We start from the raw sequence: 17,108 nt of genomic DNA, 5'->3' as shown, positions 1-17,108 counted from the left end.
CTGCAAGAGAAAAGGGAAGGTCCCTCTGGGGTAGGAGCACCCCCACTTCCCAGTCCTTTCCAGATGCCTTCTCTTCCGTTCAAGTGTCCCCAGCTTCAGCTGTGGGGGCATGTACACACTGGGCCGTAAAGCCCTGGGCAATGTAGCTCCCAGGGTCTTCTTCAATCTGAACTCACTTCATATCTGTGCAACAGGTCCTGTAATAGGTGAAACATTTGTAACTGCCGTAAGTTTTCAGAACGTTTGAAACTGCCGTAAAAAGTCAGGCATTGAATGCCCATCCCTTTTGTTTTTCATACTTTGCTATGTGTGTACCTGGCAGCTTCCACCTCAGATGGAGCCCTCACCGTGGGCAAGGAAGATACCACACCAGCCTCCACGGCCCTGCCCTGCCCTGTATCTGACTTTAAATACTGCGGAAGTGAGAGCCTCTGGTGTCACTGGGTTTCCAGCCTGTGGAGGAGCCACGTAAATCTAGAAGGAGACTACTTCTTTCACCAGTGACCAACTTCCTTTCTGAAATGTAGTTGTTGTAAGGCATAGAATCACTGATAAACAGGGAGAGCTTTCTCTCTTAGACAGAAAGAAGTCATGGCTTAATCCATTGCAAAGCCACTATTTAATTTCTAAGGGCTAGAAAAGGCTGTTTGATATTTGCTTTCAAAGAAATCTCACAAGGGAGATGGCAAAGTGGGTAAATCCCCCACTTGTCAAGCATAAAGACCTAGGCTCTGTCCCCAGAACCTATGTAAAAGCTGTGTAGGCATGGCTGCCGCCTATGAATGCAGATCTCCCAGGCAAGCTGAGCTGGACTAGCCAATACTGGGGAGCCCCACGTTCTGCAAGAGAGTGGGGAGCAATTGAGAAGACAGCTGACATTAATTTTGGGCAACACACATGCACCTGTACACAGATGTTCACACACATGTCAACACATATCACGCATGTGTGTATGCAAAATCTGACCTCAGCACACATGCTGTGGCATACACACTGTCCCAAACACATCATACACAAACACATGTGTGCAAGTACACACACACACACACACAATAAGGTTTTAGAACTTGTACATGCTACCTGCCTGCAGACCAGGCCCAGCAGGTCCCTCCTTAGGCGAGGGAGCCTCTTCCCCTGGGCCCAGTGGCTGGAACTCAAGGCCTGGTGGACTCACTGATGATTAGGCAGAGGACAGGCAGTGCAAATGCCTCCTTCTGGGAATAAATGTTACACAAGAGAGCTGACAGCGTGGAGCCTGCCGCAGACAGGTCACAGGCTTCCTTCCAGAGGATTCTCTTAGCACACAGGCAGGAGGTTTTGGAGCCATGTTAATAACATATGGAGCCATCCTTATTAGAATTAGCTGGAGAAACCCAGGGCCTCCCAAATAGTCAGGAGCCTAGGGGCCATCTCTGGAGCCCTGGCGTGCAGCTCTGCCCTCCCTTATCAGCTCTGTTTCCTGGGGGAACAAATGTGTCCCTGACTTGAATCTCCATGGCTAGCCAATCACTAACCTGGAAGCAAGAAGAAAGACAGAGTGGCCTATGTGTTTCCCTGTGCAGTCTACAATTCCAGACTTCACATGAGAGAGCCCTGCTAGGGACAAACAGATGGAGAGGACCGATACAAGAGGCTAGAAGTGCCAGAGGGAAGCTCTCAGGTTCCCCGGGTGAGCAGTTCTCACCCAGCATCTCAGGACTGCTCCCTGGAGAGGCGCTGCCTCTTTTCAGCTGTGTGCTGGGACCGAAAGTACACAGAGGGAGCTGACGCCCATCTCATGCTGTACCCAAGGAGGGACACAAAATAGATCCAAGACCTGATCTTAGGATCCCAACAGTAATAGAAGGAAATGGAAATCCAGGACATAGGTGCCATCAGTGTAGATGTGACACCAAAAAGAGATGACAAAGGAGAAAAATGCTAAGCCAGATTTATCAAAATGGAAAACTTTCATTCATTAAAGGACAGCATCCATTCAAGAAGCAAAGACAGCCCATGGGAGAAGAGGCTTTGTGATACTTAGAACCCTCTGTCTGATAAGAGACTATTCTCTAGATACCTAAAGATTCTTCTATGGGCTTTTGAGTGTGGATGAATGGTAAGGCACATGCCTGGGACACCCGGTTCAATGCCTACCAGCATAAGTAATAATAAATCCTTCTACTTAGCAACAAAAACATTGGAACAAGCAGATTCAAAGATTGGAGAAAGATCTGGAATAGGTACTTCTGAAAAGTTACCCAGATGGCTAAGAGCACATTCGGACAAATTTAAATCCAAGTAGGGAAAATGTATAGAGACAGAAAGCAGGGTGAGGGCTGCCTACAGAGAGATGATGTAAGCTTTTGTTTAACACGTGCAGATTCTGTTTTAAATGGTGGGAAAGTTCTGGAAATAGAGGAGACGGTGATAGAACATTTTGGGTATATTTAATGTTGTACACTTAGAGATGATTAAAATAATTAACTTTTTATGCTATGTGTAAATTGGTGGTGAATATGTGCAGGCATGCACACATGTGTGAAAGCATCCTTTTCTGTATCCCAGGCTGTCCTGGAACTCACTAGGTAGCCCAGGCTATCCTGGAACTCCTGTAAAGTAGGGACAGGTTTCTTATCACATAGTCCTTTGATGGAACTTAGGAAAGTCCTTGATGTAGCCCAGGCTAGCCTCATCCTCACTGCAAGCCTCATGCCTCACCCCATCATGCGCTGGGTTTATAGGCCCGAGCTACCACGCTCAGACATGTGTCATGTCTGCACATTTTACTTCCATTAAGAAAACAAACAAACACCGTCTCCCATGGTCAACGTTTCTGAAATTGTTTTAAAGCTCACACCAAGCAACACTACAACACTCAGCAAGGGGCTTGCCTCTACATTCCCCTCAGCAACCTCCAGGGGGTCCCTAAGCCCCAAGCCTTGGCAGAAATGAAGGTCCTCACAGCTGGCCCCTGCCAGTCCTTGGGCTCCAACTCCCTGCAGCCAGCATGCTACATTCAGACCTTTGCTAAAACAAACCCTTGATTCAGGCAGCTTCCTGGTATCAGAGGCCCGTTTCCAGCCCCTCCTGCTGACTGACAGAGTTAGCCTCTGAGGACTGGTTCAGGTGTCCTTAGCAATCCCCAGACCACAGCCACCTCTCTCAGGATTCCCCATGGGGCTCATCCAAGTGAGGCTGGTGACTGTGAGGTGGGAATCGTCTTGTTCACACACAGACCCTGACCAGGGTGTTGTCCACAGGATCTACTGATGGAAGAAACCTTCCCAGGGCTCTGCCCACAGCCTCATGAGAGTCTCTATCCTCTTTAGTGAGGGAGAAGGGAGCTCTGCTCTCTCTGTCTGCATTCTCCCCCAAGTACCTAGTGGTCTGGAATAGTGGAAGCCACCCTTGAGTGCTGACATTCCCAGGCTAGGGGTATGAGTGTGTGAGTGCATGTGTGTATGTGTGTGTGTGTGTGTGTGTGTGTGTGTGTGTGTGTGTGTGCATCTAGGACATGACCATGAAAATGCTGTGGGCCACACAGGGAGCAGAAGCAATATGTTTGGAAAAAGCCTACGCCTCAGTTGGTACCCAAGGAGAAATCAGGACCAGAGTGTGTGGGAACAGAGGGTATCACCCCTTGCCGGGCGAGTCTCAGAATCCTAAAGAGGAGAGATGAGTAGATAGTTTCAACTGGCTCTGAGTGGCCCTAGGCAGGCAGTAGGAAGGAACAAAGGTCCTGAGATGTGGCTGGAGGCGGGTAGGAGCTAAAGCTAACTGCAGGCAAGGTCTGAGGAGATTCAGAAGGGGGAGAGCACCCACCTGATTAGAGCCAGCCCTGGCAGGCACGGCAGCTGGACGCCAGGCCTGTGGCCTTGGAGATGCACTTAAAGGGGGGGCAGTTGGGGATAGATGGATCTCCTCCAAACTGCTGCAATTCTGCAAAACAAATGGCTGTCTACCCACGACCTCCCTGCTCCTGAGCCACAGTCTCCCTGCAGAGTGAAATCCTTTTCCAGAAGGGTGAAAGAGATCTGCCCACTGGGCTCCATCTCCATCTCCTTGGAGGAAGGAAAGAGGAGGGAATGGGGAGGAGAAGGAATGAAAATGTTCACACCCCATATCAGTCATCCATCAGCAAACACTGACTGAGTACCTACTGTGCTTTGTTTTAGGGTCTGGAGAAATGATTTGGAGCAGCACAAACAGAGCCTCACACAGTCTTGTATCTCCTAGACATTTCCCCACTGCTCAGTTCTCCTGACTGTCCTCAGCTCTTCCCTATTGACCAATACAATACTTCAAAACATAATCCCCACTCCCTTAGGCACCTGTGTCATGCTGTTCATACCAGGCATGGGTGAAGAAGCCATGCCTGAAGTCCGAGTCGGGCCTGGAACACTATCCTGCCCAAGTGTCAAAATCCAGTCTTGATCAGGCATCCCAGACATGATAGAAAGACCTTTTTGGGAGCCATGTTTGAAACACACCCCATCCTTTGTCTCCACGCTATCTTGGATAGGAATGATTTAAAGTATATCAGGTTCATTGTAGAAAAGGATGCTTTGTAGATTCTTTGTCTTAGGGCTGTCAAGAACTTATCTGTCTCTTCCTATCTGCCCCAGCCTGTACCTGTTCCTCACTCTCTACCGGGTCACGGGAGGGTCCACCATCCTCATGGTATCACGAAGGGGCTGCAGTGAAATAGAACACAGGAAGCACTCAGTACTTCCCGTAGAAGGGGAAATGAGGGCAAGAACTAGGTAAGGCCTGCTAAACTCTCCCCTGCCTCCGGTGGCTCAGCTTTCTCCCTCTGTGAGCACAATGCAGTGAGCAGAGAGGCAGGGTCTTGAAGTCTCTAAAGGGTGCTTGGCCCCAAGTCCTGGACCAAGGCTTTCATTTCAAAACCATCAGATTCCATGAAGAGGTTTCAGACATGGGAACCTGTGTCACAGAGGTATGTACACACTTGTCCTCTCTGTCATGGGGCTGAGTCCCTTCTTAAAAACAAAGACCAAGGACTCACTGAGCCCCCTGCTCAGTGCTCAAATGTGATCTGGAGGTGTCTGAGTGGTGGGACCAAAGACAGGATCAGTGAAACTTCTAGATGTCAGGGAGGCTCACATATCCTGGGGGAACTTCAACGTCCTCACTCCTATCCTAAAATCTGATCAGAGTCTGCAGTGGTGTAGTGCTTGCCTGGCATGCACAAGCCCTGAGTTTGATCTCCAACACAGCAATAATAATAAACGAATGGCACCTTATTGATACTTTGTCATCATCACCACCTCCCTCAAAGATGTGGGTGCTGGAAGGCAGAGGACTCAGGACCTACCTACAACAGGCTCACACTCCATGTTCACAAGTCCTCCTGCTCCCTTCCCTCTTAGTCAGCAAGTCCCAAATAGCCACATCCAACAAATGAAGTCACTAAGACCCAGTAGAGAGTAAGTGCTAGAGGTCACGGTTAATTCCACTGCAATGTCAGCACCTGCACCCAGATCTCTTGATCTTCAAAGAAGGGGAAGAAGAGAATTGGCAAAGGTCTTCAAACTCCTTGGCTCCCCTCCCTTACTGGAGAAAGGAGCCCAGGTAGGCTGGGGCCCCAGCTTCAGACTAGCTCTACACACAGGAGTATCTCTCTCCCCTTGCAGTTTGTGAGCCAGCCTGGTGGAGACTTCGCTGGTGCCAGGGAAGGGGAACTTGGGGTTGCTTGTCTGCCTCTGGACCTGAAAGCAGAGGCAGGGTCCAGCACTTCTCAGGCCTCCCAGGGCCTGGCTCAATGACAGTTTGATGAGCCATACATAAGTGGAATCAGGCATCCTAGGCCCTAGTCTGTGAAACAGGACATTGGTACAGGAGAAGACCACTATTTCTTCCAAAATAGAGCAGGACCCCATAGGGATATCAGGAACCACTTAAGTCTGTGTTCAGGGACAATGGTTCCTGAGGTCGCCAAGGTCCCCAGCACTGGGGGCAGTCACGTGAGAAAGGTGGAGATAGGTCATTGGCCTCAGGATACTCATGCAATGTGGCTTCCATACCTCCATGTATGAAGAGCAAGTGATCCAACCAGACAGTTCCTAGATTCCACTGCTTCTCCACCCAGCAGTAAGAGGTATTCTTGCCCTCCTATAACCTGGACTTGGGGGCCCCTTATCTCCTGGTTCCCTGTTCATCTAATCAAAGGAGTCTGGAAAAAAACCACATCAGGATGTTGCCAGGCTAGCTTGTCTTACAAAGTGAGCCATGCAGGGCAAAATGGACATCCAAGTATCCAGAGAAGGGGGTAAGTCTCACGACTCTGCAGGTGGGCTGGATGGACCCAATCTGGGACTCCAGGGCTTGCTGGAGACCTGCCACCTGGAGACTCTGCTAGTCTGTGAGTCAGCCTCAGGGAAGCTGCAAGAGACAGCCAGAAGGAGGGGGACTTGGAGCCAGAGACACACAGGCAGGCGCTCAGCCTGCCTCAGGCACAACCAACCCTCTGAAGGGGAAGCTAGGTTGTACACAGGCTAGGAGGGGCTCTCAGAGCCACACACAGGCGCCCGTCCTTGCACACATGCAAGTACACAAGTTCCCACGCAGGGGTGGCAAAATGGTTGGGGTCGTGTACAGTTTTCGCACAGGAGTGCACAAAAATTAATACACACAATTATAGCCTGACTCACTCAGCAGTAGGAGGAGGACCCAGTAACTGTGGGTAGGAGGCATGCCAGCGCACAGCACATTCACACACACACACACACACACACACACACAGAAAGGGGTGAAGGGAGGGAGCTACAGTTCCTGGCAGACCTTCACAGATGCACCCAACCTTCTGAATGAAACACCAATTCTTCATTCATCCTGACACTGAAGCTCCAGGATATATACCAGAAGGGATTAGGCTCTGGCCACAGAAGGCCCACATTCTCTTGGTTCACCAAGCCCTTATTGCCTTTGGTAGGCAATTGCTAAGTACAGAGACTGGGAAATATAAATGGAACATTAGATTAGGGAGGGCTGCGCTGGGAGCCGCCAGAATTCCTGCATCCTTGGTTTGAGCCTGGTGCCCTGTGAGCACCAAAGACCAGCAGCTTACCTTTATATTTAAACCCCAGTGGGGAGTCCAGACCTTTCATCCAGCCCCACCTTCTACGACTGTCACGGTGCTGTCCTGGGACTGCTGATCACTCGGGACAGGTTTCTGCTTCCAGGAAAGACTTTTCTGCCCAGTCTCTCTATCTGGACTCCTCTGAGACAAAAACGTGTGGGGGTGGGGAAACAGAGGAGGGGAGCCCCTCATACAGATCCTCTCAGACAATCTTTGCCTAGTCTACAGGTCTCTGTGTTAAGTTAGAAGCCAGGAGCAGAGGGGACTCTCTAAGGTCATGCAACAGTTTGTACACATACTTGAACCTTCTCTGGACCCCAGACCCTTCTGGATCACGGTCTGGGTAGCACAGAGTCCCTGTCCTGCCTTCTAGAAAGTTCACAAGCTCCTCATTCAGGATGAGAGTCTTCCCCCACCAAGAGAATACCTTTGCGATTCCAATGTGCATGCAGCTGCGCTTCCCTTTCTATTCTGCCACCACTGCCCGGCTCTCCCTTTCTATTCCAAAGATACCGCGGCTCCAGTAACCAGACCTTTGCTAGTAACTGTGAGTTCCCTAGCACAAGCACTGACTCAAGGACAGGTAGGTACCTTGTCACTAAAAACCCTCAAGACTCCCACTTCTCCAGAAGTACTCTGGGTGTGACCCTGACGGCTTGCCTCTCAAGGAGAAACTGAAGTGAAGGCAGTCGGGTTTGCTACATCACCGCCCGCTAGCCTGCCCGCCCTCCCGGGGCCCCGCTGCTCCTCGCTCCTCTGATCAACCTTTTGCAAGCATCTGAGCCCGGGGTTAACTATTTTCTCTTTCTTCTCTTTTCCTTGATGCTGAAGGTCGGGAGTGGGTGTGAGGAAGAAAAGGGTCTTCCCTAAAATTACAGAATGTGCTGGGAACAGAGAGGAAGAGTCCAATGCAATTGGGGAGCATCATCCTGAAGGCGCAGAAGGCATCTAAATCCGGCTCAGTTTTTGTAGCCTTTCAGGGAAGACTGGCGTCCTATTTCCCGGTGGCTCAATGGCTGTCCGCCCCAGGCTACTCCACACCTCTAAAAGATTAACTAACAGAAGTAGCTTTAATGGAGGTGCGAGTGTCACTCATTCACGAAATTATAGCAGAGAAGCGTGGCCTCTGGGGGGCCACTGGTAACTAGTCTCAGAGAAGAAACCCTGGTTAAGGGCTGCTGGAGCCCCTTGCTGACCCACCAGTCGTCTATTGGTGCTGAGCTGGTGGCTCTTAGCGCCTAAACAAGGGGTTACTGTTGATTTCCACTCTGACTTCGTTAGAGAGAATCATCACCTAGTTATAGCCAGTGTACTGGCACTGGTGTGGTTTCCTAATCTGATGACCATCCCAGACTCCTTGGCGAGGGGACCGCACGATCTCAAGCTATGTCTAGAGTGGCCCGCGGTTGTCAGTGGCACGCGCAAGTGGCACCTAGAAGCCAACACTAGACCCAATGTACCACCCAAGCCTCTGACTGCGCCTAAGTTCTCAGGCTTCCTGAGCAAGAAGGATTCCAGGCTAAGTACTCTGGAGCTCCAGGGGCCCAAGATCTCCTTTCGGAAATTTCTTTTCTTTCCTAAGTACCCACTTTCCTACTCACCCAATCTGTGTATTAGCTCTCTCCACTGTTAGCGCATCCACCTAGCGCCTTATCCCAGGCCAGCGGGAGGCTCAGGAAATTAGCTCTCCGGTATCGTCCCTGCCTGCCGCCTCGAGACTGAGGTGCGGGGCATCAGCAGACAAGGGCCAACCCGGCTCAAACGCACCGGACGCCAACCTCGCCTCCCTCCCATCCTCTACGGAGGTTTTCCATTTCTTATTTCAGCTCGCCACCGAAACTACGCGACGCTGCTCCGCGGCGCTTCCAAAAGAAACCCGCCCTCAAACGGAATCAAGGCACTCTCCAGAAAAGTCCGTCTGTCTGCCGCTGAAACCAAAGCCCTATGGGACGTTAGCAAGATTTAATGCACGGTGTCAGAATCTGTTTTCCTCCCTGTCTGGAACCTCAAGGGCAACTGAAGGTTTTGAAGGCTCCGGGATAGCCCAGGAAGGTTCTAGGCTTAGCTGGTTATAGCCTCGTTTTAGGGTCAGCGCTGCGCAAACGCCCCGGGAGTTACAAGATCACCCTTGACATACTGCTGTGAGAAATATAATGGAGTCCCCCGGTGCTTCGAATTTTTTTCCTGAAAAATTCTTAATTCACAAAAAAAGGGTTTTTTTCACCCTCAAAAGTTTTCGTGAGCGTATTTAACACCTATATGGCCATACTTGGGCAAGTTCCTATCCGTTTTTTCCAGACTTTCCCACTTAAGACTTTGAACCGCACTAAGTGCAAATTAAAGAAAAATGTATGCCGAATCCATTGATTTCAAAATAATACTAGACTTTTAATACAATCCTTCTGTTTTTCTAGATAAGAACGTGTCTTTAGGCCTGGAGTGTTGGAGCAGGCTGGGGGCTATGGACATTAACAAAGAAAAAAAAATTAAATGTTATTCTTTCCCAATGGTCCCTCTAAAACTGGCGGAGGATCTCTGCCTTCCTGAGAAGAGACTTAATCCTCTCTCAGAGGTCCCAGGATTGATTTAGGCTGCTCTCCTTGTCCTCCTACGCCTCCATTCTACAACTTTAGCGGTAGGAAGATTTACAAAAGATCCCTATTTCTAGACTAAATCAAGTAAGAATCATCATTTGTGAGTAGTGTCTGTACTGGGGAGTGGGGTGTGTGTGGAGAGAAATACCTCTAGAGTTTAACATTTCGTCTAATTCGAAAAATCAGAACATGCCCCCTCGGTGGCGCCACGCGGGCTCGAGCCAGGCCGTAGCGTTCTGAGACCTGGGCGCCCAGAGCTCTGCATTCCCGATGGGCTGTTGGAGGTCCCAAATTGCACTCAACGAAAACCTGCGTGTACCAAATCGAAAGCGAAAGGGGAGGTGGCAGGGCTGTGTCCAGCTGAGCCGCAACCTCAGAGATACCCGCGAGGCTGCAGGCGGAGGATTGTGGAGCCGAACGCCCGGAGTACTGGTTTTTCTTAGCACCGCACACCAGTAGAGGGTCTTTGCCCTGTGAGCAGTTGGGGGGGGGGGTGCTCGCCCGTCGCCTTGAGAGCGGACCAGAACTTCAGAAAGCTGAAGGACCGCAGGGAGCCTGGCGGGGTCTAGATCTCAGTGGACCAGGGCTTCTCCGTTGGGGCCTTTCATAAAAAAATAACGGGTATGGCCCTATGTTCGCTTTGCCCTTTGGGTAAATAAAGGTGGGGCACCTGAAGTTCAGGATCCTGTAAGGATGCCTGAAGCCACGGAGGATCTCTCCCTTACCTCCATCTCAGGGGTCTCCGAAACTCTGGCCTGGCTTGAACTCTCTCAGCTGAGCCTTAGTGCACCCCACCCCCAGGCCTGCACTTTCCTCCCAGGGGACCTCAAAGTAATTCTGAGGCTGAAGTTTTCCGAGGTTCCCCTCCACTTGGAACTGCTTTGGGGTCCGGACTCAGAGCCCGAAGTAGTTGCAAAGAGTGATGGGCTGGTGCTGAAGATCCTGAGCCGCCAAGGCCAGGCCTATTCCTATGTCCATCTCTTGCCAAGCTCCTGGGAACTTCTCAGGAGTTTTCCTGGATCCCCGTCCTCCCGGTTTTGAGTAGACACCCTTAGAACCGGTGTTAGAGAATTGTTGTCAATTCTCAAATGCCCAGCTTGGTTTCCCAGCTTGCTTGTAGGTTAGTGCTCCAACTCCACAGACCTGTGATTTCCTAAAGGGCTAGACTCTAGCCTGTGCCTCTTTTGGACTCAATATACCTCATCCTACGTGGTTGTGGTTCTGATAGTTCTTTTAGTATTGAGAGGGGACAGGGACAGTGATTTGGCCTTTGTTGGCTATTTCCTGTAGGACTGCCTCTGTTCCAGGCGGCATCGCAGCCTCATTTTGGTAGGTTCCGGGATGACTTTCCTCCCAACCTGCCTTCTATGGCTCTTTTTGAGCAAGGGCAGGAGTTTGCCCTGTCTTCAGAATTGGAGGCTCCCAGCAGCACGGGAATGAAGAGGACGGAAGTGGGTAGGAGGGGGGCAACATGGGGGAAGGGATCAGCATTTACGACCTCTCCTTTACTGCCCTGGTATCAATGAGGAAATAGGAATTTAGTAGAGTTACTCATACTGGTGTCACTCTGTGGGTTAGGGGCAGTTCCAGGTCAAGTAGCTGCTCCTTTTCTTGGCCATACTGTCGGTCGGGGCCCGGCGAATGCAGGTGATATAGAGCCTAAGCTATCCTGAAGGTCCCCATAGGACAGTCAAGGGCCTAGTCTTCTTTCTTACTTCAGGGAGACCCTATGACATCTTTCTCACCAAGATCTTGAGAGCAGTTTGACTGTATTTTTGACTAGTATTTCGGCCTCCTCTGAGGTCGTGCTGATGAATTTCTGTAAGCTATGGTGTGTGGGGGAGAAATCAACTGATCACCCTGCCCCTCCCGTCTCTACAGTTATTTCTGTGGTCTCAGAGCTTGCCATCTGCCCTCACCTGGTGTTCACAAGTGACAGGGCCTGTGATCTGGAGCTGGACATGGAAGGAGTGCCTGTGCATAGCTGATCCCATTCCAGCCAGAAGTGGAGAGAAAGGTGGTAGTCCAGAAGGGCCAGCAGAACTTTCTAGATAGGCTTTTAGCCTGTCCTGTCAGTTCCAGGGTTTGTAGCTTTTTTGAAGTCACATGAATGTATGCATTTGGTACGTGACCATGATGGCCAATAAAGGTGTGTGTGTGTGTGTGTGTGTGTGTGTGTGTGTAGAATTCAAGTTTAGGTTAAAGGGTGATTATGTCTACAGTCCCCCCCCAGCAGCTTGTTCCAGCCCTGTCTGTGATTAAGTGCAGTATGAAGGAGCATGTTTTCGTGCACACTGAAAGTGTGGGCTGTGTTCCTAGGTTATTCTGGCCATCAAGGTCTCTACTATGTCTCACCTGTGTCCCCAGGCTTAGTGCCACTATATCCTACCTGGAGTGGAACCGACAGAGCCGTTGCTCTGTCAAGAACCAGCCCTCTTCACTAGCGCCCAGCCCAAAGACAAAGGCTTTGGGGAGAAGGTCTTTCTCCCTTCTTTGAGCTTTGGGTTCTCTAACTTCGATGCTGTGGGAAAAGAGAAAGTTTAGGCGCTTGATTGGTTTTGGTTTCCTAATTCATTTGATCAGTTGTCCCGTCTACAATGGTAGCTGAGCACTAAGGACTCCGGCCTGGACCCTGCAGCTACTTCAAGGGGGCTTGGAGGTCATTTAGGCCATCTCGATCAGGTTCCTTGTGGGCCCAAACCAGGAGCCAGCATTTTGCTTCTTCCCACAGCTCTGTGCTGGCTGTTATCTCAGAATTACTGCTTTCCCACCAGTTGAGTACTAAACTGTGCTTTCCCGATGTCGGCTACTTCCAGACATCGCAGACAGGCTGGCCGCGGTCCCCTATGCGGTCTGTGCTCCTGGCCAGGACTTTTCTGAGGTGACTGGTTCTCCGGACACAGACTTGCAGGAGCTTCGCGACGCGACGCGGTATCGGGGCTTTTAATTCAGACCCAGGAGACTGCGCTCCGGACTCCCCGACACGCTTGGCACCTGCAGTTTCTTACCTGCGGTGCGCGGAGCCTGCCAGGGCTGGAGAGCGAAACCTCGGCGGCCCCGCAGCCACGCGCCGAATGCAGCGGGAGAAGCTTCTAGCATCCGTCCCGCCTGGAACCCGGACGAAGCATCCGCTTCAAATCCGGCCCCGCGGGGCAGCGCAAAGCGAAAAGTTTGAACGAACGGAGAAAAAAGCCCGGGAAGCCAGATCGCTCTGCGCCCAGGACAGGGCTGGGGATGCAGCAGGACACAGGGACGCCCTCGAAGCGTTAGGTCCTCCGGACAGACCCGGAGTTCCTCCAGCCTCCACCTTCAGCCTCCCGCCAGCCCAGTGGGTTTTGGGGTTAGCGAAGCCGCGGACCCCGGGGTCCCGCACGTACACTCACCGTAGCAGGGGACCTGCAAGGCCGCGTTGTGGCCGCCGCTGCCCTCCTGGAGCTTGAGGCTACCGTCCGGGGGCGTTTTGCAGGCGCCCCTCTGCAAGTAGAGATGCGCAGGCGGCGCGGGCGGAGCGGGCGGCGGCTGCGGGGTGGGCGGCTGCGGCTGGAACTTGTTAAAGGATCCCCGCGCCCCGGCGCTGCTCTCCAGCGGTGCCGCCAGGTCCTGCTGCCCCGCGCCGTAGCGGGCCCGGCTCTTGGCGTCCCCGAATCCCTGTCCTTTGGCCCCGGCCGACAGAAAAGTTGTACCGAACTTGTCGCCTCCTGGGAATCCCCTGAAAGGCGACGAACCTTCCCGGCTCTGCGACACCGGGCTGTAGTAGGCGTCCATGGCAGCGGCCGGGGACTCGCAGTAAGAGACGCAAGTCTCAGCGTTCATGCCTGGCCTGCGCGGGCGACGGGCGGGGGCGCCGGCGAGGGCGCGAGGACGCCACCGCGCGCCTTGGCTGGGAGTTGAGGAGGCAAAGAGGCGGTGGCAGTGCTCTGCACCGGGCCTGCTCTCTCTCTCTCTCTCTCTCTCTCTCTCTCTCTCTCTCTCTCTCTCTCTCCTTTTCTTTCTCTTGCTCGCCTTTTCTCTTTCTCACCCCCACCCCCACCCCTTCGCTTCTACAGCTGGCCTTGAGGAAGAACCAAAAGCTCCGTAAAAAGATTCGGATGCTTCGGAAAGTTCACCAGATCTCCCAAACCCTCTTAAGGTTTTGAAGGAGAAAAAAAAGAGTGATTTTTCCCCCTCTGACTTGCTCCTTCCTGCTCCCCTCCTCCCTCCCCTGCTCTCCCAGCGCTCCTTCCTCCCTTCCCGGCCCCTCCTTTCTTCTCACTAGAGATGCCACTCACTGGCTAGAGGCTATTCGACCCAGAGAAGCCTCGGGGCCTTTTGGATTTTAGGCTAGATTGGGGAGGTGCAGTCATCCCTTGGCTTCCGAAGCTGGGCTGCAATTTGATGCACGGTTTCAGCTAGGGTCTAGGGTATGGGAGAATGTAAATTTTATTGACAGGTTAAAGAACTGTAAGAGGTTTTGACTTTCAGAGTCAGATGGGCCTCTGGCCTAACGAATCCTTTGAATGCTTCTTGGTGAACTTGGCAGAGCAGCCCGGGGCCTGCCTGCCAGGACCTTTGCTGGGGTTTTCAAATCCCGCCTCCCCATTCCCGATTCTTCCCAGTAACTCACACACAACAGATCTCAAAATGGTTCGGACTCGCCACTTTGGCATCTTAACTATTTCCTTGCCCTGTAAGGACTCTGGGCTCGGGTGCAGTGAGATATACATTCATTCAATCACTGCAGGGACCCTAGACTGGCCTGGCTTCAAGTTCTGGAGTCAAACACCTCAATCCCTTTCTCAGGCCAAGACCTCTGGCCTCTTGAATGACCCCCGCTCCTCAAAGCCAGGTTGAGAATAGAGCCTTCAGAGACATCCTTCCTGCTCCTCCTGGCAGGGTAGTTAGCTCTGTCAACCCGTTGGGAAGTCAGGCTCTCTCTTCACCAAGCCCACCCACTCACCCCACATTATAAAATAAAAGGCTCAAATTTTGTTGATTTTGAAACAGGTTCTCACTGGTTAGCTCAGGCTAGCTTGGAACTCAGGATGCTGTTTCTGCCCCCCCCCCCCCCAGAGTGCTGGGATGACAGGCATGCATTACCACACCCATGGCATGGATTTATGTGGCCATCTGGATCGTCACATAGCAAGGGGAAAGAACTTTCAGGAGGTTCTGGGCTGGGCTAAGCATTGGTGGCACCTCACAACTAACAGAGAGAGGTTGGACTCTCCCGTTTTCCTGTGAGCAAACCGGGGCTCTGAGAGGTGAAGACACAGGGTCAAAAGCCACACAGTAAGAAGGAACACTGAGAAGTCAGCTGCTCCTCCTTGGAGCCTGTGCAGAAGGCAGTCCCTTGTCTGGACTTGGTAAGTTGAAGCAAAGGTCACCAATGGAGACCTCAAAGCTAACTCCCTGGCTTCCGGCTGCAGAAAAGCTCAGGTGGGAGAGTCTTTAGAGCATCCCTCCTTAGATTGCACGGGAAATCTGGAATTCGGAGGCTGGAGCAGATTGGAGGTAGGGAGTCCCTGAACACTCTAAAGCAAAGTGCACTTCTGCACTTGAAGCACCCAGAGAAAACATATGAAAGACTTGCATCTACCTCCAATCTCACCTATCTCTGCTCCCACACCACTCCACCCCTTGTTATCTTCGGTCCTTACTCAAAGCAGACTGCAGGATCCCACATCTGGTTTTCATCGCTGGCTTACCTTGAAGTGCTCGTTAATAAAGATATTCCTCAGAGCCAGGGGCGCTGGACCACTATGGCACCCATCCCCCCATGGCTGGTCAGAAACCTGTGTTTGTCTCTCCGGCCAACAGACCTTAACCCTCCCAAGGGTCTCGTGTTTATTGAATGTCTATTGTGCCAGAAGCCACATCAATTTGACCTCACGTGATTATCTTTGCATATCTACTTTGCTATGTGTAGACTGAGTCCCTCAAACCCGAATCATTGTTCAGTTTCAGAGAGCAAAATGGCAGATAAAATCTGTTGTTATCCTGAATGTTTCCTTTAGTCCTAGAACCTGTGGACCCCACCCCCACCCCCACCCCGGGCATCTCATAGGTGGCTTATCTTCTGTCAGTCTTGTGGTTTTGTCTGCTTCATGATTTGGAGCTCAGCCCTGAACCCCACGTCCTGTCAGCCAGGGTTTCTACATCCTTACCGATCCTGCCCTCAGGGGTACTTAACCACTATTCCTGCTTAGAACTCTACTAGTCTGTGCTTCCTGGAAAGCAGCCTCCTGGTTCTGGGGCTCCACAAGCATTTATAGAATGAAGCATTAGAGTCGGAGCTGCACAGCCTTCCAGCACAGCAGTGTCCAGGAACCCATGGTTTCCTTTAGCCGAGGACAACCAGTTGCCTGCTCGGCTTCTCTTTCCAAAATCAAGTGTCAAAACGTAATAGCAGGACAGCCTTTTCTGGGCTGGACTCCTCTCTACTCCAGCCCCAGAACAGTAAGTTCTCTTAAAACAGAGACCAGGCCTGTCTTGTGCACCACAGGTCTTGGCACAGCACAAGTACTCATAAACTGTGTGTTGAACAAATGAATGAAAACGTCATGCAGTTTCCAGAGGCATAAAGACTGTTTTTGCCCAGGAGTTCCAAGCAAGTAGGAGTGACAGTGGTCCCTGGAGCACAGAGGCTGCCCTCAGGCATCCAGATGCTGACTGCTGTCTTCCCACTCCTCTCATCCACTTCCTGGCTTGGGAAGGGAGGGATGTGAGCAAGGAATTTCAACAGTGGGCTGTGGGGGTGGGCGTGTTACCATTGCACAATGTTGCTGTCTCCCTTGGACCCTGGGGTATTCAGCATGCGTCCCACGGAGGAGCTGATTCCTACCACCGAAGGCCCCGAGCTTTGGACCACCTGCTTAATTACTGCCTCCTTCAATCTTTTGGTGTCTGCCTAGGAATTTGAACCCTGAGCACTCCTGCCAGGGCATTTGATTGGCCTCTCACCCTGAAGACCTTCAACTATCTGGATCACAACTATGCAATCCTAGCTAGGTATGCAAGGAGGCAAAGCTTCATTCGAGGTGGGGAAGTACCCTGCAGTAGTCTGCATGTGTGCCATGCTGTTTCGGGCAAGTCCTTTGATGGTGCCACCAGGAACCTTCCTGCAAACCTCCGTGGATCCCCTTCTTTGGAATTCTCCTCATTCCCAGTGAAGCTAATGCTTCCTCTTCTCTCTCTCTCTCTCTCTCTCTCTCTCTCTCTCTCTCTCTCTCTCTCTGCTTGCCCTTGTTCGCCCATCCGTATTCCTAGCCTTCTTGACTGCCCTATGGGAAAGCCAAGCCTAAGCACCATCATGGAGAGTCACTGCATGCTTGGAGCCTTCTGGTCATGTGGAAGCCATGGAGGCTAGCTCTGGCTCTGGCTCTGGCTCTGGCTCTGGCTCTGGCTCTGGCTCTGGCTCTGGCTCTGGCTCTGGCTCTGGCTCTGGCTCTGGCTCT

The 17,108-nt window shown here is 51.8% G+C and overlaps 1 protein-coding gene across 1 annotated transcript in view; it reads right to left on the bottom strand.

Moving 5' to 3' along the window:
- The window catches only part of Alx4 (ALX homeobox 4), a 35,577-nt gene extending 21,899 nt beyond the window's left edge, over positions 1–13,678 (bottom strand). Inside the window, exon 1 of the mRNA XM_021157048.1 lies at positions 13,059–13,678. Within this exon, the coding sequence (XP_021012707.1) occupies positions 13,059–13,488 (430 nt within the window). The 5' untranslated portion in view covers positions 13,489–13,678. The remainder of the gene's footprint in view (positions 1–13,058) is intronic.
- Between the last annotated feature and the right edge of the window lie 3,430 nt (positions 13,679–17,108).

This window comes from Mus caroli, chromosome 2 (genome assembly GCF_900094665.2).
Source record: "Mus caroli chromosome 2, CAROLI_EIJ_v1.1, whole genome shotgun sequence".
NCBI lineage: Eukaryota > Metazoa > Chordata > Mammalia > Rodentia > Muridae > Mus > Mus caroli.
Note: the sequence above shows the minus strand (reverse complement) of the source record. Positions and strands in the feature narration are given on the sequence as shown.